Here is a 25,285-nt window from a genome sequence, read left to right as displayed (position 1 = left end):
AAATGCTGCATGCACATAAAACAGGGATTATGAGTGCAAGCAGAGTAATCCCTACAGATGGGCGGCACAAACATATACATGTATATATCTTGCAGTGTGCTTTTTCACGTACTGGCACTAGCATTAAAATGTTTTCAGAGGCAGCCTAGATTTTAAGTCTGCTGCATGACAGTATGAAGTCCTAAGCAGTGGCAAAGTCCTTCAATACCGCAGTGCAGTGGAGTACCACTGATCAGGGTGGAAGGAAGGGAAGGCAGAGTGTTACAAAGGCATATCCAGTGGTGATTCTATGCTGCTGCATCCTACTTCAGCATTCTGTTTATACTGGCACCAATTTTTGTCCATTCTGCTGCAGAAGAACTTCTCATACAGAAGGAACTCTAATTCTAAATGGTCTCTCAAGTTTCTAGGCAGAACAAACTTTCCACACCCCACTTCATAGTTCACTAGAGATCTCCAGGCATCATTGTCCAAATCAGTCACCAGGCAAAAAAGGATCTCCAAACCACAGATGGATGGCTTTCTATCAAAAGCCTGGAGTGGGAATTCTTTCTTCCAATCTGGAATTTCCAGCAAATTGACCTCTTCCTATACCACCACTGCCTGAAATAATATTAAGATAAGCAGTGCAAAACAACATGCTCTGCATGCGTCCACAAGTGTTATTTCTGAAGTCAGACACCTCAACAGTTAATTAAAAGTAACCTGAAACAGGGGAAAAAATTGGGCTTGTGCTTTTTCATTATGTGTAAGTTTGCTTCTTTATGATGTAAAACAGTGATCCCCAAAGTGTGTGACACCCCGCCTCACAGGGTGCAGAGAAATGTTTGGGGGGCATGTGCGGCAGGGCTCAGGTCGGTCCCCACAGGGAGAGGGCAGCACCCAGCCCCACATGGCTCCCAGCCCTGCTCCACTCTGCCTCCTGCTCTGGCCCCAGCCACAGCTCCACTCCATCTCCTGCCTCTAGCACCAGCTCCTCCCCCAGCCCCAGTTCAGCCCCAAGCTTCGCCTTCAGCCCAAGCTCCTCTGCTGAACCAACTGTGCAGTAACGAAGGTGGGGAGGTGCGAACAGATTCAATTACTGGTAAGGAGGGGCGCAACAGGAAAAGTTTGGGCACCACTATGTGGAACGACACCCTCCAGGTTTTTATCAAAAGAAAAAAAAATACATTGCTTGGGGTTTTTTGTTTTGTTTTTTGTTTTTAACCCATAAAACATTCAAGTCTTCTCTACCTTGAAAGATTATAGAGACTGGAGAACTAGTGAAATTATAGAATCACAACAACCTGAAAGCTTTGCGTTTGAGAGGTGAAAGGATTATAAGTCAGACTCAATCTTTTTGGTTCCCTTAACGTCAATGACTAACATCCATTTTGAAGAAATGTTGTCTGTTATTCGTTCAACAATTCCACTCCTTCAGTTAAACTGTAGGGTTCACAAGTTACGTGTATCAAGATTCTGACCCCACCTTCAAGGCCTCAAGCAAAAGAACAACCAGAGAAGATCAACATTTAGATCCCTTATATTAAAGAGATAAAAAGCAAGCAGAAAACCTCCCAACTTTATTACAAATAAAAAACTTCCAGGCCTTTATTCATACATCCATAGACTAAGGTCAGAAGGGATCATTGTGATTATCTAGTCTGAGCTTCTGCACATCGCAGGCCACAGAACTTCACCTGGTTACTCCTGTAATAGACCCATAACCACTGGCTGAGTTACTGAAGCCTTCAAATCAAGATTTAAAGACTTCAAGTTACAGAGAATCCCCCATTTACTCTAGTTTAAACCAGCAAGTGACCCATGCCCCACACTGCAGATGAAGGTGAAAAACCCCAGGGTCTCTGCCAATCTGACCTGGGGGAAAATTCCTTCCCACCCCAAATATGGCAATGACTTAGACCCTGAACATGTCAGCGAGACCCACCAGCCAGACACTTGGGAAAGAATTCTTCTTCGGGTGCTGTCTCTGTGGGTGCTCCACTGTTTCTGTAGTAACTCAGAGACCTCCCTATCTACTGTCCCATCTCCAGCCATTGGAGATATTTGCTACCAGCAGTCACAGATGTTGCATACAACACAAAAATAAATACACCTCATACTTTCATTTTCATGCCCCTGCTTCAATTTTTCTCCTTGTTTGCATAAGTTACTATAGTCAATTTGTCCGAGCGGAACCAGATTGATCTGACCGCACTGGAGCTCTGTAAATGGAAGAGGGCTAGCCACACTGCCAGGCCCCAGACCCTCTTCCAAGAGCAACCACATTACCAGGTTGTAATGTGAGGTTGTGAGACAGACATTTACTCTTTGATGTTTTTGCCTCTCTGTATTTCAGTCAGAATGTAGTGGCTTCTCAAGGACCCAAGGCATTGGATCCAGGCAGGGGCATGCCCCCTACCACCCCAATAATCATCTCCGCCACTGTCTCTAGCTTTTGCCCAGGCCCCCCTGCCAGGATTACCACCCCTGAGCCTGTCCTCCTCTCTTTCTTCCAGGGTGGGAGTCTGGCTGAGCGCCACTGAACGCTCCTGGGAAAGGCACTGCAGCTAGCACTCCCGCCGAGCCCCACTGGAGGGAGCCTGGAGCAGGGAAGCCAGGCTAGCTGCACAGCTCTGCCAGAGGGGGTACGGGAAAGCCTGCCTTCCTCATCTGCAGCCTCTGGAAATGTTTGGAGCCCACCTGCGGTACAGAGAAGGGAGCTCAGGACAATGGGTGGGGGAGGCAGTGGGGTCCGGGGGCCTTAGGTGGGGGGGTCTGGTGTTTAAGGTGCCCTTCCAAAAGTAGTCACATTTAAATCCCTGTGCATGCCCTTGGATCCAGGCAGACTGCCATCAGTCTCCAATCCTAAAGTTTGAGGGAAATCCAGTAATTCTAAATTTGGGCTTGAATGTAGTTTACAGAATGTTGAGTCCTAAAACAATCTTACATAAGGTATGCAGCTTAACCAGCACCGGATTGGGTAAGGAGAATCCACCTGACAAGGGCTATTCATCATCTAATCCTGCATGGATCGGGTAGAGACTATGATGCTTTGAGGCGTTGTGTGACTCTTAATGCGGAGAGAATGCACTGATGAGACCGAATTAGCCATGGTGTAAAGAGCCCCATTTCATATACAGGTAGTATAAGGCATACTACGATACTAAACGCTGAGGGTACGTCTCCATTGCAATCAGAAGGGTGACCGCAGCACATGTAGATATAGTATGGGCCGGCTTTAATCTAGCTAGCTCCATTTACAGTAGCAGTAAAGGTGTCAACGCGGGCTAGCCACTCAAGGACATACCCAGTATCCTTGGGGGTGCTTGTACAGGCCATGCTGCCAAGGCTTCACTGCTACTGTTATTTGAGCTCGCTAGATCAAAGCTAGCTAGGGTATGCCTGCACATGCTGCAGTCATAGATCTGATTGCAGCATAGACACATCCTGTGTTGTTCCTCAGTTGAAAGTAACTTTTGTTCCTAAGATCAGAGTTTTTGGACAGCTAGGGACCTGAGTTGCTAGTGTACAAATGCTCAGTGAGAAAATAAATCTCAGATGTGATTGGTTTCATTTAGCTAACCATATTGAAAGGGGATTAGAAAGGAAAAAGGTGAGCAAATAGACTAAAAAGCACAATTTTCAAAGCAAAGAACTCTGTGTAGGAGAGCAGCTGGCTTGCAGGCTAACAGTGTCAGCAGCTGAAATAAGATAAAGTTACCTCAGATAGGGTATCAGTTCAGATAAACACGCAGAAAGTGGTTTGTAGAAATGTGGAGATGCAGCAATCACCTTTCTGCAGTAATGTGCTTCAGGTGTGTGGACTGAGAGGTAACTCCGCCTTATTATTATTTGTTTTGTGGTAGCACCTTGCCGTCCCAATCAGTGATCAGGACCCCTGTGTGCTAAACACTGTTCAAACATATAATAGAAAAAGTACTTAAAATCTTGGCATATGATGAAATAGGTGGATAACCCAAACAAATGGGGAGGGAGGAATGGGGCAGACAAGGTAACAGTGAAGCCATCAATGACTATAAAAATAACCAGCTGCCTCAGCACACTAACAATCTAGCTATTTCCTCAAACAGTTATAATATTTCCAATTATCTTTGAAAGCGCAGAGCATACATGCACACTAGCAGCCATCAGGCTTTAAGATTGCCAGCTCCCTCAGACCTCAAGTGATCCCATTCCAAAGTGCTTGCTACAGAGATGCCTTTTACCTACCAGAGATTTAAAAACCACAAGTGAGATCTGGTCTGGCTGGCACATTTTGTAGGGGGTAATTACATCACCTAAGTTTCAATGTTTTCTGTTGTCACTTGATGGCAGGGAGAAATTGAGTATCTGGAGTACCATAGAATGATAGACAACATACTGAAGTTCCAAAAGCCTTCAGGGTACAGGTCATCAGTTTTTTTTAAGCTAACCTCATAGGTTTGGGCAGCTGGAGGGGGGATATTACAAGAATCCCCTATCGGTCTTTGACTAGTTTCTGAAAATATACTCAAAAATTCAGTGCCATGATGTCTTAGAAATATCCTAATCTTTTATTTGTACAGAATAGATATTAACTGTCCCAGACATTTATAAATGTAGTAAATATAAGAAAGAGGATCATCATTCAATAAGGCTCCAAAGGAAAAAAGTACCCTTGAACAAAATTAACCGAACCTTAGCTAGTCAAGAATACCATTTTTACACTAAGGGATTTAAAGATTATGAGACGATTTGAACCCATCTGTCACATTTGGCCTGGTTTCATTTTGTGAAGCTTTCTTAGTTAAACTTCACTAAAAAAGCTTGTCAACACATGACTATACGACTATTTTTAGATGATCTCATTTTATATGCTGGCTTTGATGTACTGATTTTCTACAGGGAAAGACTTACAAGGAGAGGCATTAGGAACATTGACTCCGCTGAAGCTGCAAATTATTAATATAGCACGCTATGGCAAAAAGGCAAAATTAACAAGCAAAATTGTACGATAAACCTTAGCAGGATCTTTTCCAAATACAGTTGTACTTAGCATCTAACAATTTGTTGTTTAAAAAGATTTGAATTCTGCAAGGAGCAAAATATTGGAAGTCATAGGAGGGAAGTAATAGTTAATATAAACAGATATTTAAAACCATCTATCTGAGGGTTATTTTAAGACATCTATAACTATGCCATCAGAGTGCAGCTATCCATGTACTTCTCCTCCAAGGAGTTTACTGGACTATTGTAAAGGGAAGTGGAGCCTGAAATGTACTTGCTTCTGAGCAGCAGGCAGAAGCTCCACATTAGTCCAGTTTAACCTCAGAGATGGCTGATAAAATTGCTCTCAACATAAGAACGACGACCAACATTTATTTATTCCACATAAAGTAATAATTTAGATGCTTATCTACCTTTTTGTCTTTGTATGAGTGCAATACCATTAAGGGTAGAGCCTTGTTAAAGCCAATTTCCAAAATGAAGTTTCAGTGTATCAGGTACTTCATATTTTGTAACTTTTCAATATCTCTGGCTGACACTTAATAGAACCCCAGCTGATTGTGATTACAGATGTTAAGCACTGAAGCGTCAGCCACAAGATACATTTTGCTGACATCCAGCATACTCTCCTGCTGGTGTAAAAGTGTACTTTTAAGTGATATTATAACAATCTGTTCTATTTTAAATTACTGTGTTTTTCGTCGCCCCGTTCCTGCATTCCATATATACTGGAAATGGTTTGACCTTCTTATTACGTTAAAAGGTGTCTGGCAAAAATACTGCAGTTGGTTTTTTTTATACACAACGGAAGAAGGTGATGCTTCCAATACAATTGCTGTATCACTGAATAGCTGAAGGACTTGGAATTGTGAACAACTGCAGCAATTATTTTTAAGTATACACATTTTGCACTGTACTTGTAATCAGACCTCACTTCAGGAACAGGTAGCATCATTTACTTCTTTTGTAGTAAACAAGTGACTTGATTAGAATGCTAAGCTAGCTCCAGCTCAACGTTTTTACAATTAGAGGTATTTCTTCCTGATTACGGTTCTAAATATTGGCTCTTGGTTTACATTGTGTTGCTCTAGGTATTATTTTTAAAATGTATTATATGTTGAGAGACTTTTCTAATTTAATTATGTTTATAGTTACTCTGCACAATTGCTTCATTTCAGCATTTAAATCCCCAAATATTTGCACTAAGTGGTTTCCATTGCACAAACGTGTATTTTTCAATAAAGGAAAATAATGTTTTCTTTCTCATCCATTCAACAAGAATTGTCAGTTTTCTCAACTACTTTTTTCTTCCTAACAAATCTCTATGAATCAAAGTGACTAAAAATAGATGACTATAACAAAAAACAAAGATACCAATCCTATAAACTGTTTAATATCAACAAGTAATTAACATTCTGGATAATGGAAGTCCCTGTTAAGACCTCATAATACACATCCTGAGATATCCAAGCTTGTCCAGAGACACCAGGGAAGACCAAACTTGGCCTTTCAGATATTTTTAAAATAGAACAAAAGCAGAATTAAAGGCACAATTAAAAAAAATTAAATCCTTTGCTGTTCATGTTAAGTACTTTGCCCTTCAAGAACCTAAATATCTTTTTAGTACACAGTATGTATAATCTGCAAATGGTATGGTAATTGAGAGTTTCTGAGATCAAAGTAGTTAAAAAGAATCAGTAGGCAAGAGTATAAACAAAGCAGATGAAGTAAATAAATCTGGCTACTAAAGCGTAAGTACAACGTTGTAAGAAAAATAATTCAAATGTGACACTACTGCGTATTTGGTTTTCCAAAGCTGATTTAAGGAAGAGAACCTCGGATGATAGTAATTATTAGGAGATTATTCAGGAAGATTATTACTGGGTCAAAATCAATTATGGACTTGCCTATATGGAGTTAGCATATTTTCCAGTAAATTATATCCCAGTACACTGATGTGCATGCAAAAAAGAAGTTACAAATATCTGAACTAACGCATGATGGATGGTGAAGGAAAAACTAGAAAAGCTAGGAGCCATTCAAGTTTCTTATTGCGATGTAATCAACGTTTCTCGAATTTACCAAAAACGTTGTGTGACGTTTTCACAATGCCTCTACAAATGCATCTGGCATTTGTTTGCACCAACTACACCCTTCTTTACTCATATGAGCAAACAATGAGCTCTGCAAAATGAAAAGATGAATTGGTTGACACCTGCCAAGAATTGGGTTGATGGTGGTAAGGCCTACATTTAAATACTGGGGAAAAATGTGTTTCAATCTCTACATTTAGCATTCATGCTAATCTTTCCACAGGAAGGATGAAATTAAAAGATTAATGATTCCTTCCCTCCTTCCCCTGAAATTCTGTTCCAGTTGGGATTCAAGAGTTCAGGTCTCTTTTCTGGAGTATGGTTAAGGGTCTCCTCTAACAAATGGGAAAGAGGGGTTTAGAAATTATTCTAAAAAGATTTACAGTTAGAAAGTCAGGACTATGTTCTTCAAATTTTCTATTATCTTCTAATCTAGTCTGGTGCTGTTGATAGATGTAGCCACTTCTTCCCAACTATTCTTTTTTGTGAGAGACTAGACATAAGAGGACTAGATACTGAAAGGAAGGATGGTCCAGTGGGGCGCTTGCCTGGATCTCTGCCACAGGGTTCCTGTGTGACTTTGCGCAAGTCACTTAGGGACAGAGATACAATCTGTAAAATGAGGAATAATAGTACTTTCCCAATCTTGCAGGGGTGTTACCATAATGTCTGAGCAACACACATTCGCAACAGAAACCATATACTTTAGACAGACAAGGGACCTACAATGGAAGGAGAGAGGAAAACAATCTAGGAATCGGGGTGGAAGTTCAGAAGCTGCTCATTAAGAATTCTCTCTCACACTATGAAGAGTCCTTCTCCAGTAACTTCTGGGGTTATTTTAATGTGTTTTCTCTAAAAATTTCTTCTGCATTATCATGTGCTAGAATCGCCTCATCACTACCTGTGTGACAAAACATTTACTGCAGAGGTTTTTGGGCAGCTAGCACCTCCTGAGTTTGTGGTTCTATTGCTTCACTGGCTACTCTATCAGGCTATGGAAGAAATACCAACAAATGGGTTTAGGTAGCCCTGTCATAATGGACATGAAATTATTTATGTTGAAATAGATAGATAGTACATCTGGTAGAGGAGAATAAAGGGATTAAAGTCAGCAGAAGCAGGGTAACGTTGAATCAAGAACATATGAATAACAGAACCCTAAAACTGTGACTAGCTATTGGTTAACACTGAACTTGTGAATATCACCAAATTCCTACTGCAGCCTGATATAAGACATCCACATTTTATTTATAATAATTCATATACTAATTAAACCTCCTACAGTAGCAGCAAGGACCAAATATTCAAGAAGCCCTGGAAATAAAAAAAATCCTAATTAATTTCCCCAATTATGTCCATCTAAACTAAGACAGCTAAAAAAAACTGAAAAGCCTAAACAGTATTTTCTTACTGACGTGATACAAAAGTAACAATATAGAATATATGTTAAATAGCTTTGTTCATAAAGGATGGCAAGTTGCTGCAGGCAAGGATATTTTTGTGTGAATCGTCTATATCTGTGCTTTTTAAAAAACAAAACGGGTATTAAAAATTGTAGTACACAACCCTGGTGAAAGTGTGCAAACTACACATTTCCTCACTGAAATGAAGATGGAGGAAAAATATGTTCAGGAAATTTGCTATTTCTTCAATGACTAACAGACTGCATTTTAATGGCATCTATAAAAGCAGTTTTCATTAATGTATTTTGTTTAGCATTTAAATTATTCTGCATAAACATTCTTGATTAGTATTATGGAAGTAGTAAAGAGTTATTAAGGTTATGTTATTTTTACATGATGTATTATTTACTAACGATGCCACCAAAACACATTTGGGTTTGTAGAAATATATGGTATATTTTTAACATACACACACACACGTGTTGAATGAAACGAGTCCACACAAAATCTGCAACACAAAATTGTAATATACACAAAAATGCATGCAATGTTCTTAATTCTGCAACTGCATCATTATTGGTAGATCCTTATATCCAGGCAGAGTCCCAATAATATCAACAGGGCTCTGCACTGGTGCAAGGGTCCATCCTTATAGATTCAGCTCTAGGATCAGGCTCTTAAAATATTTGTATATCGGTAGATACGTACCAACTATTTTAATACTGAAACAAATAAGGTCCCCTTTTATCTGATTCCTTGCTTGCGCAGTAGCATCATTAATGATGTCAAACTATATCAGTTAATAACTGTTGAAACAAGTGGAGTTAAATAAGATGGATAGCTTACAAAAAAGATAATAGATAGTTCTGATAAGAAAAACTGGGAGATAAGAGGACTGGATATAAAACGTTCCTTTAAACTCAGATAATATCCTCAGGACATAACCTCAACTCCCTGGACTAGAATCATGGTTTCAGAGGGTAAAGGTTAGGGTTCCAGATGGTAGGGCTCCCTGGTACATGATACGTGGTGCACATTGATGGCTATTTTTGAAAGTCAGCTTCTGTGTATCAGCATGTAAATGCTGTACCCAGTTTCCCAAGATGGGAATGTACTAGAACCGCAGTTCTCAAACTTTAGCAACCCGAGGACCCGCATTTTGATTTAAATTTTTTCGTGGACTCCAAACCCCGCCCCCCAGCTCAGCCCCAGGCCCCACCCCCACTCCATGCCTTTGCCCAAGGCCCACCCCTGCCCCTCCTCTTTCCTGCCTCTTTCCACCCCTCCCCGGAGCGCGCCCTGTCCCCACTCCTCCCCCTCTCTCCCAGCACCTCCTGCACACCACAGAACAGCTGTTCCCTGATGTGCAGGAAGCACTGGGAGGAAGGGGGAGGATTTGGGGGGGACCAGTGGACCCAACGGACCCTCTGGAGTAGCCTTGCAGGTACGCCCAGGGGTCCACGGACCCCAGTTTGAGAAATGTTGTATCTGAAGACTGCATCAAGGACTTAGAAAATGGAGTGCCTTACCAACTGGATTAAGACAAGAAGCTAGTAAATAATAACAAACATTAAAAAATAAACAATAAAGAAACCCTGTTTGAACTATCAAGATGTGCAAATGCCAAAACTGAAGAACCATACGATTGCATTGCTATAAACTCATGTCTTCCGTCACCTCATCACCTCTCTACTCTTGGCTACCCTCCCTTGTCATGCCACATCTAAAATTTAGACTATGCTGTCCTCAGGACAGGATCCACGCCTTTCTGTTTTGTTTAGGAAAATGCTTAGCACATTTCTGGTAATATAAAATAAATAAAATATAATAATAATAATTATTATTAATAATAAGCAAACAACAGTACCAATGTCAATTTTGGGGCTTACAGTTCAGGAACAGTTGCACTATTACTGCAGAAGGCAGCACAGGTAGACTGATTTGAACTTCGCTACAAGGTAGCAAAATTTGAAGATACATTACAAAAGTAAGAGTAGATCAACCACCACCAAAAGTAAGAGTAGATCAACCACCACCAACAGTATGTTAAAAAGGACAAAACCATCATTAGCAAAATAGCTGTTCTTCCAGCTATGTGGTATTCAATCCTTGAATTGGAGCATTTCCTTGATTTTAGTAGAAGAAATGTGTTACTGAGTCATTTCATAACTTTGAGGCCAAAGTTTAAATTTTCCAACACAACCACTAGCAACTTAAAGGAATTTCAAGACTGAAGGAAAGCTGACCCATTTTTTCCATTAGTTGCAACATAGAAAGAAAAATGAATATACCTGCTTCATCATAGGATACAGTCAATTTTTCCAGCATTTCTCGGTCAATTGACAGAATTTGCTGTTCCAGGATGGTTTGGTAAGACAACACACTGTTTTCTTTGTCTTTCTCATAGTCTTGAAGATGTTGTTTCAGGACTTCAGGCAGGCGGGACTTCACATAGTCTGCTGCTGACTATACAGAAAAGAACCAAATGCGTCAATTAGCTCTTAGTGCAACTTCTTCTGGACAGCTTTATCCACATTCCTCCTACCCTCCCCCCCATACACAAATTCTTTTTAAATTTAAGAGTTAATGTTCCTCCAATATATTTCTTCACACTGCAAACACTTTTTATTAAAAAAAGGAAATTACTTAAGATAACATTCACACTTAACACTGCCATCCCCCTAAAGTGCCAAAACCATGAATCAGGCCCCTAAAAATTGTGGTGTTTTTAATGTTAAATATTAAATCATGGTTTTTGGTCTGTCGTCTGATTTTTGAGCTCCCCCTGCAAACTCCTAATGTGAAAGCGAACACTACTGTTGCTAACTTTCACAAATTTATTGTGAGAAATGTTATTTTGGTCCCTGCTACAGCAGCTGTGGCTTGAGAATCCAACTGAGATCAGGATTCCACGGTGCTAGGCACTACATACATAGTAAGAGACAGTCTCTGATTCAAAGAACTTAAAATCTTGTGCAAAGCACAACGATGAGTTTGTAGCATAAGGCATGTCTACACACCAAAGAAGAACCGATGTCTGGCCTGTGCCAGCCGACGAGGGCTTCCAGGGCTGATTCATTGCTATGAATCCTCTTGGATTCGGGCTGGCGCCTGGGCTCAAGGACCCAATGAGGTGGGAGGGCCCAGAGTTCGGGCTCCAGCCCAAGCCCAGAAACCTACACAGCAATGAAACAGCCCTGTAGCCTGAGCCTCGCAACCCCAAGTCAGCTGGCATGGGCCAGCCACAGATTTTTCTTTGCCGTGTAGACATACCCACAGGGGCTGGAATTGGGACCCACCAAACTAATCACCTATAAGGGCCATCAAACGTGGATTAGATTATAACAATTTTTAACGTCTGCTATTTGGGTAACCTGCAGGGAGTGAACCTGGGAACTTGGGAAGTAAAAGCATGAGTCTCTACTACCTGAACTACAGAACCGGGTCTATCAGCATGTCTGCAGCAGCAATCATAAATCTTTGTATGTACTCTAGCCACCAGAGGGTGACACAGAGCCACACCGTATTAATGTGGATTTCTAAATCACGTAATTTGGCATGCTCCTTCCAAAAGCTAGTGGCCTATATTATCTATACACATAGATTTAGTTCCTAGACCAACTTTTTTTTCTTGTGTGTTTGTACAGTACCTGATATAATGTGGCTGGAGCTCCTAGGTGCTACAGTAATACAATCAAATCAATCAATAAATGGCAAATTTCAACCTTAACCATGGACCTCCTATGACTCAGCCATAATCAGAGCCTGAAGACACTGTATTTGAATGATACACCTTGCACAAAGACTAGTCTGAATACAATAAATTAATTATAACACTTTCCTATGTACTTTTCACTTCCATTAGTGTAACTGGGAGTTACACACATTCATTGATGGAATGACTATGCCCCCTAGAGAATTGTAGTGAATTAGAGATACACCGAAGTGACTGGATTCATCTCTAGTTGAGGCATATTTAAATTAATCACCAGGAAGTTTATGGTGCAACATTTGGTTTCAGTAATTCAGTTACGATTACCCATGCTTGACCAGTCATTTACAACCATAGCTAAATTTGCTAATGTATGTACGTGCATGCACACACACTTAAAATATTACATCACACAATGAGTAAGTAGTGTCTTATGTGAACTTAAATCACCCTTCAAATCATACAAAGCAATTGCTTTTCCCACTGTTAAAATGCACTTAGCTCTGGGAAAGAAGGTAGTAGAAGCACCCAGGAACGCTATACAACAAAAAACATAAAAGAATACTACACTATGCCCAGTCAATGCCCGAAAGAAGCATATTAACACATGGTAGCATGGTTGTACCAAATTAGGGGGGATGAGCTAAAATTTAACTGGCTCCTTCAGATGAAGGATGAGATACTTTGTTGAGTCAGTGTGGGGGAAGGTTGCTCTAATACTGTCTTCTGTGGGGAGATACAGGATAGCTTTCTCTTTTCCAGTGCTGGAACCTTTCACGAACACCACTCAAACAGAAAAGCCTTCTCCTCTCTAGGCATGTGATTTTTGCTCCTGTCATACCAACACGGCTGGAAAGGAAAGATGTGGCAAAGGCCATTGCTGAGTGCTTGGGCTTCCCTGCTAGTATCAAAAAAGATTTTAAAAAATGAACTATTTCAGGCCCGAGACTGATCAGAAGTTACCTCTTTAGTTCTGCACATACACACTTCCCAGGTTTATAGTTAGTACCCTTAAGTCAATTGGTGATTAAATTACACCTTAAAATATCATTGTAGTTGTGTTCAATTTGTCTGCAACCTGGCAGTACAGAACAAATAACATTATTCCATAAAATGTAAAAGACCTCACTAAATGAGTACAACATACTTAATGCTAGATTTTAATAGTCATTTTCTCACAGCACTGGAAAGCCAAAAGATACACCATAAAGTAATTAGCCTCTCCCTATCTTGGTGTCAAGTTCAGGCATTTACATTTAACTCTTCCTTGCAAATAGTTTATGCTTTCTATAAGGATATTTTTGTATTATCCTACTGAGACAATTCTAAAATAAAGGATACAAATAACAGAACTTTGTCCAGAAAACCCTCCTTACAACATACATCCATTACATAGTACATTTATAATTCTCATCAAGATGATTATACAGCCGCTTCAAAACTTGCCAAGTTGAGATCAGCCATTTCAGGACATGTCATAATCTGAAGATAACATAATACTTCAACATTCACTCTTAAACTGGGTATATTTTTTGAAAGGTACAGAAAAAAATTATGTGATTTATATTTCCAAACATATCTCAGGAAACCACTGTCATACTGAGGTATTATACTTAACAGGAAATAATTAGACTGTTCTTTAACCTTCTGAAGCCAAGAAAGGCAGATAGACACCACTTGGTTATTTAAACAAGCGATGACATGCACATATGAAAGACTACTTATAGGATGACCTAAAAACAAAATCTGAAGGGGAGACTAAAGTAGAAATTGAAACACTGTTGAAAAAAAATCTGTTCAATCTCTCATGTACAATACATTTTTCTTAAAGAAGAAGAAGAAAAAACATATGCAAATCTTGCAGCCTTTACATATTACATCTATGGTAGATATAAAAAAATTAAGTAATGAAAACGTCTGATAGATAATCTCTACAGGTTTCAAAAACTAAAATAAGTACAACTGTGATCAGACTAAAAAATTATTTTGATGGGACTATAAAGCACCTGCAGTGGATCTGAATTTGCCATTTAATAAATTAAGAGAGTGTCTTAATAGACCAAAACCAACAACTACATGCAACCACTAAGTGAACTGGTCAGATGACATGGACTCAAGTGCCAGGAACATGTAGGTGATACACAGTTCTACCCATCCTTCACCACATAGATAGCTGAACCTGAACAAAACAGAGGTGACGCTGGTGGGTAGAGGAAAGCATTTTGAAGAGCATGCAGCCACTGTGCAGTCTCTTTTGTTTGAAGGCACACACTCACAGTTGATCAATTCAGTCTATAGTCTAAGAGTACTCTTGATTCCTAGCTGACGCTGAGCTCTCAAAGCATCCAAGAGCAACACTTTCGGCCATCTCCAGTTGGATAGGAGACTCCATCCCATCCTGAAAGATAAAGACCTGACCTCAGTTATTCTTGCCTTCATCGCTTCTCAACTGCACTACAGCAATGTGATATAACTTGGCATGAAGACTTCAGCACTTAGGAAACTCCAATTAGTACAGAATGTTGTAGCACATCATCTCAGCAACACAGGCTCCTGCAAACACATCGATCCTGTCCTCTGCTCTCTACGCTGGCCTCCCACAGAATTTCAAATCAAGTTCAAGGTTTCAGTCCTCATCTTCCAAGTATTCCAGGTCCTGGGCCCCAGATACCTAAAAGACTGTCTAAAGCTTTTGGACAAAGACTGTGATCCAGAATAGTAAGTGTAAAGCTCATCTGTGCAGGAGACAGAATTTCTCTGCGGGTGGTTGTGACATTACCCAAGGTACAATCTGGACTGATGAACAGCTGTGTCCCCTCAATCCTCCAACCTGGGGTACCTTTTACACTGCTTTGCTGTGAGAGCCACCATTCCTGGTCTGCTCACACACAGCCTCCAGCATGTAAATTACTCCCAGTTATATTGTATGAGTGCTATAAGCCAGCCACTCTTGAATTCCACTGCAGAGTAACACTAGCAAATTCCCAGTCCCAGACTTTCCCCCAGAAATGTGCATCTTGTACTGCCCAGCTCTCTCCAGGACAATACAAGCTCATATAAAGCCTTTCATTTTATTAATAGAAAATGATATGCACAAATCCTGTTATCCCAAATGGAGTTTCCCAAATACTTCAATCCAAACATAGGTTTAGACAAAACAATCAAACAAGTTTATTAACAAAAAAAGATAGATTTTAAGTGATTACTAGTAATGAGGCATAAAGGTCAGAATTGGTTACAAGAAAATAAAAATAAAATGCAACTAATGCCTAACTTAACAAGCTAAGTGAATTCAAAGCAAAGTCTCTCTCACCACATGTTCCAACAGTCTTACTGGATGAATTTCTTTCAGTCAGGATCCCTCCCCCACTCCAATGTTGCTTCCTATGTTTTTCAAGTGCTGTCAATATCATGAGAAAGGTTGCAAATCTGTCATGGAGGTCACAGATTCGGAGACTTTCCAGGACCTCCCTCACTTCTGCAGAAAGGTGTGCAACTGACCAAAGGGCCGCATGAGCTGCTCAGGCAGCCCTCAGGCCAGCTGCACTAGCTGCTGCTGGAGCAGTCTCGGGCCGCCCCGCCCTCTCTCCAAGCACCAGCAGCAGTCTCAGATCGCACGCACACACACACACAGCACCAGCCCAAGGCTGCGTGCTGCTGCTGTCTCACCCTCCCCCAGCACCAGCAGTGCGGCGCCCCCCAGTTGCCTCCTGCCACTCCCTTCCAGCACCAGCAGCACACCCAGGCTGCCCCCATTCCCCAGCGGCACCCCTGGAGCCCTGACCTCCAGAGCACCCTTGGTGCCCCCAGAGCCCCCCTCCAGGGCACCCAAGATTTAGTCAGGGTTATATGGTACAAGTCATGCACAGGTCCCAGGCTGTGAATTTTTGTTTACTACCTGTGACCTGTCCATTACGTTTACTAAAAATACCCATGACTAAATCTTAGCCTTAATCATGAGTAGAGAGAAAGGGAGAGAACATGGGGCATCTGCTCTCCCTTCTTATAGTTCTTTCTCTTCTTTGAGAATCATTTCCAGCTGAGGTTCAGGAGACAAAGTCTCTGTGGATGGGAACCCCCTGCTGTTTCTTTGTCAAGATGTAGATTTTCACCCACATCCTCTTTCCTGCCAAAGAATGGCCACTTAACCAGTGCATTATGTCCATTTGATTTTGTTGACGCCTGGCTGAGGCATCAGCTAGCCTTTTGTCTCTGGGGAACTGGCTTGTGACTGCTCTCCAGACTTGGAACATGTCTTAGTAATATCATACAGTAGAATCTTATAACTTTACATACAGTGTTACCATACATATTTTACAGGACAATAATGATCAGCAAATTATGAGTTTTCAAATGATGCCTCACAAGACATACTTTGTACAAACTTTATCATGGTCCTATAAAAGGGGTGAACATGGGGTACAGACTGCCACAGTGGTCCAAGATGATGAAATGAAATACATAGGAATTAAGGACATTCACAAATCTCACCTTTTTCTGCTCCAAGTGTAAGGCACATTTCTTTGATCTCACCTTCTCTAACACACACATAGCAACAGGCCTATTTATAAAGAAAAACCCACACCCTACCAAAACAAGACACTCTTTTGCACATACTTCTCCCTCTGGGGACATGATTAAATAACAAAACGTGATAGACGTTGCTTAATGCATGACTAGAATGCACTCAGTTATGGGCGATGAGCATGGTATAGAACAGAATAGTATTTAACTGTGATAAACATGATTCCCCATGAAAAAAAATCTAAAACGGTCTTAGGGATGTTTTTCCTAAAGTCAATTCTGGAATCTGAATTTTTCAAATTCTTTTGATTTCATTAAATCACATTTCCTACACATTATAAGAACAACTGAAATATGGTCATTTGAGCAAAGAAATATCTTCATGCGTCATTGAACTGAATAGGACAATTAATTTTTTTCCAAGCTCTACTGAAACAGCAGCATTTCACTTTTTTTTATTAAAAGAAGGGTGTGGGGGAAGGAGTGGCTTTCTCAGTGGTATAACAGCAGCACTTTGTGCTACCATCTGGGAGCCTATATATCAGGAATGGCGTTAGGCTTCTACAGAACACCGGTCTTGAAACTGACGGAAGCTCAGTGTTTGCCTTTTAAGCATAGGAAACTGCCTACTGCACCCTCCCATGACAACCAGCAGCAGAAGAGTTCCAGCTCAAAAGAAAATATATCAATCAACTACCATTTTAGCTACAGGACTGCATGATAGCAAAGGGAGTAAGATGAATCCAGGGTACAGCAGTGAAAAGAGAAGAAGAAATAATATTTAAAAAAAATGGGAAATAAGGCTGAATTATGTGCAAAATAATTTAGATCAGATCTGCAGGTTCTTCTACTACGTATATAATTTAAACCCAAGAGAGGTTAACACAAGCCTCCTAAAACTCTGTCAGCACCTTGCTGTTGCATGAAAGGGTATTTCAGAGGGCTAATATTCTGTCATACTTTTAGCACAGTCAAGGTTTCATTGCCCTTGCAGGAAGCTGGATGTACATGACAATCTGGCAGCAGTAACAGCGGCGGCACATACTTTAATTTACTTCTGTCTACCTTGAAATTCATCTTTGTTACAGTAGCATATCATTAAACTTCTGACAGCTGCTCTTTGGCTCCAGGCTCCTTGGAAAAATAATGTCAGGATGCATATACTTGCTCAGTATGGAGGTACTGCAAAGTATTCAATTACAGAACATTAAAATCTGGGTTGGGTTACAGTCTGCTACACTGTGACAGGCAAGTCTTTAGTTGAATTTTTGCTAGTACTGACAACAGCACTATGTGAAATTTTATGCTTAAATCCTTATTAAAAGATGGAAGGAGTCATTTTCAGCCCCTGAAGAGTTAAAAATGTGAGAGAATATGATCCTCATGAAATTGAGGGAGTATTAAATACTAAAACCAGGCACAGTATGGATAGGAACTGTGTAAAGTTCCACACAGACAGTTTGGCTAATGCACTTTAATCCTGATGAAACACACCCCTATTAATCTAGTCCTGGGTAAAGAGACCAGACAAGACAAGACAGACTCTTCTGATGGTTCTGTGACGTAGGCAAGTCTATAAGACTATGATGCAACCAAAAACACATTTCCATTTGTATTATAATTAGAACTCAGGTCTCTAGAAAAATGCCAGTGCAGAATCCAATTCACCCCTACTAGACTCCTTCAAGACTGGTTTCTCTTCTCTCTGTGTACTGTAGTCCTAGATATTGTGGTTTGTAAAAAAGGAGCTAACTTCCTTGTCACCAGGAAATGTTAAAATTCAGTCCTACAGTTCCAAATGACTTAAGTGGGAATCTATGCACACATCCGAGACAAAACTAGACCTTGCAACAGAAAGGAATGGTTCCAGTATCTTGCCTTGATTCAAATAAATGCATCCATAATAAACTAAATACTTTCTAATCCTGCTTGTGTGTGACATGACAGGTTTTAATGACTCATACTGTGAGTTAAATGCAAAAAATATTCAAGTTCTTGTGGGTTTTACTAAAACAACTCTCTAGCAACTTTACAGATTTTTCCTCTATCCTGATAGAGGCATTAAGGTTTGATCTTGAGGGATGCTCAGGTTGTTCAGTGATACAGCTGCACAAGTAGATATATACTGGATTTACAGAATCTTCTAGTACGTTCCTATACAATCTAAGGGTAAGATAAGGTGAAATAACATTCCGCACTGCAAGTGAGAGAACAAAATATTATCTGTGAAAGGTCACAAGTCTTTGGGTTTTTTTGAAGCATGTGACATACAATACTAAACAATTTATTTCACCATTGTCTATGAAACATGACAGATTCCCTACCTAGGCCTATAAAATGGTTGGAAGCCACTGGGCAAAGGTAAACAATGGTCATCTTCTTCACAGACAACTTTCCATTCTAGATCTACTCTCTACAGTCCACAGTTTATAGCATCTTCACTTCTCATTTAATAGAAAGCTAGAGAAACAAGAAAAATGATGCTCTAAAAGAGCCTTGGGATGAGACCTTGTGATTTGTTTGTTTGAAGCTGAGAAAGATATAGCTCTATCAGAACAATCCTGTAAAGGTCAAATCCTCTATCAGAGCACACATAGCCTGAGAAAACTGTGGACTAAGGAAACCTGCAATACCTAGCACTTTGATTAATACAGCTTAGATTCTCTCTGTTACATGGGTCTGTTTAATTCTGTCCTCAAAACATATAGATGTCTTGACCCTATTTTTGACTGCTCCCAGACATTTAACATTGTGACATGAGTTTAGGAAATTCTGATTAATTGGACCAAGCAAGCTGTTGAATTCTGGTAACTTCCTGGTAATGTATTTTGGAGAAATCCACTTTAACTCCTTCCTCAAACAGATCACTGCTTCAAAAGGAAGGACTGAGAAACGTAGATTAATGACTCATTTCTAGGCTTATCTATAGTAACCTATTATTTGCTTGGGGGGAGAGGATGTTTCTATCCATTTACTCCCAATACTTGAGAATGCAGCAGCTTGAATTCTCACTGGGTTTACCTCCATTCCTAAATGCCCCTACTCCAATTCACGCAAAAAGTACCTAACTGATTTTAAAGCTATCATATCTATACAGTATAACTTAATTTTTTTTAAAAAAATTCATGCAATAAAAAAGCAGAGGTTATTCACAAAATCATATATTTTCCCTCCATTCACTTTGAATAAACCTACATTAAAATCACACTAGGAAATGTCTCACTCTATAATAATCCCAAAAGTAATTAGCATCCCTCAGCTACAGTTTTTTCCACGTCATGTCTGTTTACTTGATGAAGAATCTATATTCAAACTGAAAGTGCTTGAAAATCCGTACTAAGGCTATGTGTACACTAGGAGATCTTAAAGCAGCACAATTGTACTGATGCAGCTATGTCATTGTAAGATCTCTTGTGTAGTTGCTCTGTGCCGATGGGAGAGAACTCTTCCATCGACATAATTAAACAGCTCCCAACGAGCTATGTTGGCAGGAGAAGCTCTTCCATTGACATAGCATTGTGCACACTACCACTTATGTCGGCAAAACTTATGTCGCTCAGGGGAGTGTTTTTTTCATACCCCTGAGCAACATAAGTGGTAGTATAGTCATGGCCTAACTCATTGCTGAAAATTGGTCTCCTTTTCTGTAGTGTGACTGTTTGGGAGTCTCATTGCACGTGTATAAGTGAAAGTCTGAAACAGTTAATTACCAGGTTTCTTCATAAATCTATTCTAAAAGGCAAGTGGTGACTGGATCAGAGAAAAGTCACCCTGATTTACTACAAAAGGTGATTTCAAATAGATTTTCAAATATCAGTAGTGAGGAATTTAGGAAAAGGGCAGCACATCTTATATACCATATATCACATTTCAGACACTGTACCCATCTTTCATATATTTATGGGTGCTTTCCTGCCTGTCTCTTGCTAGTACTATAAATTGCTCTTGAGCTGTTTTGGACAATATCTAATACTTCAAATGGTGGGTGAATGGATCTTGGTATTGTCCAAACAGTGACTAAAAATCATCTTAAAATGGAGACAGGCAGAGATGTTATATAGAAGATGAGGAGAGTCTCTGATGTGCGAAAGACAACGCCATACGTATAGGAAAGTTACATATGTCTTCATTTTTATCACATTCTGCACAGATTGCTACAGCTCAAAAATTTTTATGGCCTGGAATTACCAATCTGTTCAACCTTTAAAATTCAGAATCTTTCACTGATACAAATTCACTGACCTTGAATATTTCTCACACATGGAACACTCTGAACCACTTCTACAGCAGCCTGTGGGGCAATTAGGCAAGTCTCATTAAACCACATATATCAGAATAAAAATGCACCTGTGGCAAATCTTCTCAAACTGACAATGATCAGGGGATCTGCTCATTGCAAACTCTTACTTGCTACCCTCCATCATCACGGACAGATGGTAATGTGAACGTTGAATATAAAGAGCAATTGGGTAGGAGGAATACAACAGATATGTCATCTACTGAATTACATAACTTTCCATGCACAATTGAGAAAGCCTCTTTTCCAAAAATCAGAGTAGTTCCAACATCAAAACTGTGAATAAGATAATACTCATAAGCAGAAAAGACACATCCACAGGCACACTTGTAAATGGTTTCATGTACAAGAACTGACCAAGTTACTTTATTACAAATTGTTTATTAAGAAGGCAAATGCTAAGTGACCTTCAAAGTCTGTGGAAAACGAGTGTACCATTTTTAATGCTGCAGACAACAGTTATGATAAGCATGCTCACATAGAAGGCAACTGAAGAATCTAATTACCTGGAAGGGAGGTCATCATTTATAATAAAAATAGATTTCCAATGTAGGGAACTGGCAGAATGAAGAATTCCCGCTCACTGATTTACGGGAAACAAAGCCATTGCACAAACTGATCACCTTTGTATTTTGTAGGCATGCAATTCTGCCCGAGCAGCTGGGGTGAGGGGAAGTTTTATTTCAGAAATTTCTTCTGCTAAAGTCTAATTATGCACCTTTAGTTGAATGTCTTAAAAACATTATCAAGGTTTTCTCCCCACACCTTTCAGCCCCCTCTTCTTTCTGTATATGTTTCTCTCTCTCTCTTTAAAGGAACCTCAGGTGCCACCTTCTCCCCCTCCCCTTCCTTGCTCCACACCAAAGCTGGCTTCTTCATAGGAGGACTTCTGTTTTCACTGCTATCAGTCTAGTACCTTTTCTGAGCAATAACTTCACCAGCTACATTAAGTTTAACTATAAGGGACACAGTTGCCATTACACAAGACAGAAGCTCACATGATCAAAGGGGAAGAAAGATTTGTTACATATGGTCAACTTCAAACTCCCTCCTCCCATACATGGGTGCCTTTTATATTTTTCCAGGTTGCGTGGTAACCTTAAATACTGAACAGCAATAAACTCTATTACCTAATTTATCTAGGTATTTATTTACCTAGATAAATTAGGTAAATTATCTGGTTTCATACTGCCAAATATTATCTAGCCATATTATATAAAGCTCAGTGGATCCATTTCTGTAAATAATACACTACCACCATATAACTGTACTTGCTTGGTTCTGTACCCAACTTTATACGAAGTGCCTATTAGGGTCTGAAATTTCTGTGTATGGTCTGTGCTTGAAAGTTAATTTTTTTTTTTTTTTTTTTTTACAGTTTGCACAGATTTTTAATTTTTTTTAAATGAGAGAGTGAATTAAAACCAAATCAAAACACTTTTTCGACAGTAAAAAAAATTCTAGAGACAGTTTTCTGAACATGACTACAGCAAAAAAAGGCCAGATTTTGTAGATGAGTTATTCCCTTCTACTCGGTCAGGCACACAAACAGGTCTGCTTCTCTTCTGAGATTATTAATAGCTATATGTTATATTATATCAGTTATAGGTTATCACACAGTTCTTTCTAAGAGGAGATATTTTATTCTTAAGGTAAAGCACTGTAGAGAAAACACATTAAAACCAACAGAACCTACACTCGCTACTAAGTTTACCAGAGATCACCCCCTTTTCCCACAAGGGCTCTGGCCAGTGTTGATCCTTCCAACCCTTCCCAAAGGATTGGAGCCCTCTGTAGACTGGCGGTCCTGTCCCATTTGGGTATGTCTGCACAGCAAAGAAAAACTTACAGCTAGCCCGTACCAACGACTTGGGGGGCCCGGACTGCAGGGCTGTTTTGTTGCTGTGTAGACTTCCGGATTTTCCCACCTTGCAGGGTCCTACAGCCCAGGGGTTCAGCCCAAGAGTAGAAGTCTACACAGCCATGAAACAGCCCCTGTAGTCTGAGCCCCAGAAGCCCGAGTCAGCAGTGGCACGGGCCAGCCACAGGTTTGTTTTGCTGTGTAGACATACCCTTTGTCAGCTTAAAAACTCAGGCTATTTATTCAAAGGTCCTTTCTTTGTCTGTTGATTTCTAGAGAATCTCGTGTGAACCTTTGTAGAGACCATGAATAGGTAATCATCCAGACAACAGGACCCCTCCCCAGGGAAAAACTTCAAAGGGCTGATAACCAGAGGAATTACATTAGCATACTCCCTCCTCCTAAAGAAGCTACATACAATCTCACAATAACACAAACAATTGCATTTTAATACAATGGACCCCAAAAGGTAATAAACTTAATTCAATGAGGTTTGTCCAGGATATTGCAGGAAATTGTCGTCATCTGTCATAATAACCACATAGCCAATGAGAATTCCAGAAAGGTTTGCTGTGTTATTCTGGAGAGCTGTGAAGATGCCTTCCATTTTTTGTGTTAGCCTGAAGGCTTCCACATCCAACAATGTGCAGTATTTTAATCCAAAATGAATATCAGATTTCCCTCAAACTAAAGCTTACATATATCCCTATAGGGAAAATTTTAATACCTGTGATATATGGTAGCGTGCAACAAAACAGAAGTGCAGAGAATTAGAAAACCTGGGAACAAGTGTATTCATGTCATCTTGTTATAATAATTATTATTGTTGTTCCTTGACATCCCAGAGGTAGTGCAGCAGCAGCATTTTTCTGTGCTACCATGCAAGTGAGATGGCTTGGGGACACCCTCATGATTCCTGTTTCAGTGCAAACTTGGCCCTATCTACACTAGAAAGTTTTACCAATAAAACTTTTGCTGGCATGCAGCTGCCAACATTGAGATGTCAGTAGAACACTCTTGGCTGCTCTTGCCAGTGTCGCACGTCCTCACCGAGAGAGGCTGTGTCAGCAGAAAACACAGTACATCACAGGTAGGCATCCCAGTGTCCTCTGGGCCACTGTCCAGCACACTGCCTTGTGGGGCTTTTTGCAGTGTATTGTGGGATATGAACACTACACTCAGGGAATTATGGGTGCCTTAGATCAAGTTCCCACAATTCACTTTCTTCCATCCCATATGTCCCATAATTTTTGTGCCATTTTTAAAAAGTTCCTCATGCCATTTTTCAACCTCAACATTTTGCCAATAGAAATGTGGATAATGCACAGATGAGCAGAGTTCACATCTGTTTTAGAGACAGGGCACATATTCTTCTGTATGTTTGCCAAACTTCAACAACTACCACTACCCAGAGTGTCCCAGTGCTATGATGAAGACAAGACAACTAAGAAGGAAGAATGGATGATGCAAACAGTGCATAAAAACCACAAGGTGCTGTAAGCATTCGCTGACCATCTTCACATGGTGGAGCACCACTTCTGAAATCATGTAATGAGCACTTGGTGGTGGGATCATATTGCAGATCTGGGACAATCAGCAGCGGCTGCAGAAATTTCGGATGCAAAAGGTCCAATTCCTCGAGTTCTGTGCCGAGCTTGCTCCAGCTATCAGCACAGAGACCCCATTATGAGAGCTGCTTCAACAGTGGAAAAGTATGTGGTGATCATGCACAGAAATCCAGGCTGCACACTTCCAATCACTCAGTGTGCTATCAATTTAGTGCTGGCAAATCCGTGGTGAGGGCAGCTGTCAGCCACGAAGCATCTCCTGCTGCACAGGACTCTGACTCTCAGCAATGTTCAGGAAATGATAGAGGGATTTGAAGCAATGGTCTTCCTGAACTATGACGGGGTGATAGACAGGACACCTATACAGATTCATCACCACCCTCACACACCTTGCCTCCAAGGGCTTGGGGCACAGCAAGCCAGCGTGTGAATCTATGGCACTTAGCTTGCTATGCAGTAACATTCCGTGTGGACACTGCCACAGTGCACTAAAAGTTCCAGAGTTATTTGCCGTTTGAAGTGGGAGTATGCCAAAGTGCATCACAGAACTCTAAGTGAGCTGTTGAAGTATCCACATAGGACATTACTGCATGACAAGCCAGTGTTCTGTAGTGTCATATGCTAGCTTGATGTGCACTAATGTCCCATGTAGACAAGCCCTGAGTACGTAAATAGAAAGGGGTATTTTTTCATGGTTATGCAAGTACTGGTGGATCACCAGCGATGTTTCACTGACACTAACGCTGGCTGGTCAGAGAAGGTGCATGACACTCACATCTTTAGAAACACAGGACTTTTTGAGAAGATACAAGCAGGGTCATTCTTCCCAGACTGGTACACTGACCATGCACAAATT

General features: G+C 40.4%; 1 protein-coding gene across 1 annotated transcript in view; it reads right to left on the bottom strand.

Annotated features, from left to right (window-relative positions):
- The window catches only part of PPM1L (protein phosphatase, Mg2+/Mn2+ dependent 1L), a 185,789-nt gene that overhangs the window by 40,288 nt on the left and 120,216 nt on the right, over positions 1–25,285 (bottom strand). The window contains exon 3 of the mRNA XM_074963638.1: positions 10,759–10,929. Within this exon, the coding sequence (XP_074819739.1) occupies positions 10,759–10,929 (171 nt within the window). The remainder of the gene's footprint in view (positions 1–10,758; positions 10,930–25,285) is intronic.

This window comes from Natator depressus, chromosome 9, assembly GCF_965152275.1.
Source record: "Natator depressus isolate rNatDep1 chromosome 9, rNatDep2.hap1, whole genome shotgun sequence".
In the NCBI taxonomy this organism is placed as follows: Eukaryota; Metazoa; Chordata; order Testudines; family Cheloniidae; genus Natator; species Natator depressus.
Note: the sequence above shows the minus strand (reverse complement) of the source record. Positions and strands in the feature narration are given on the sequence as shown.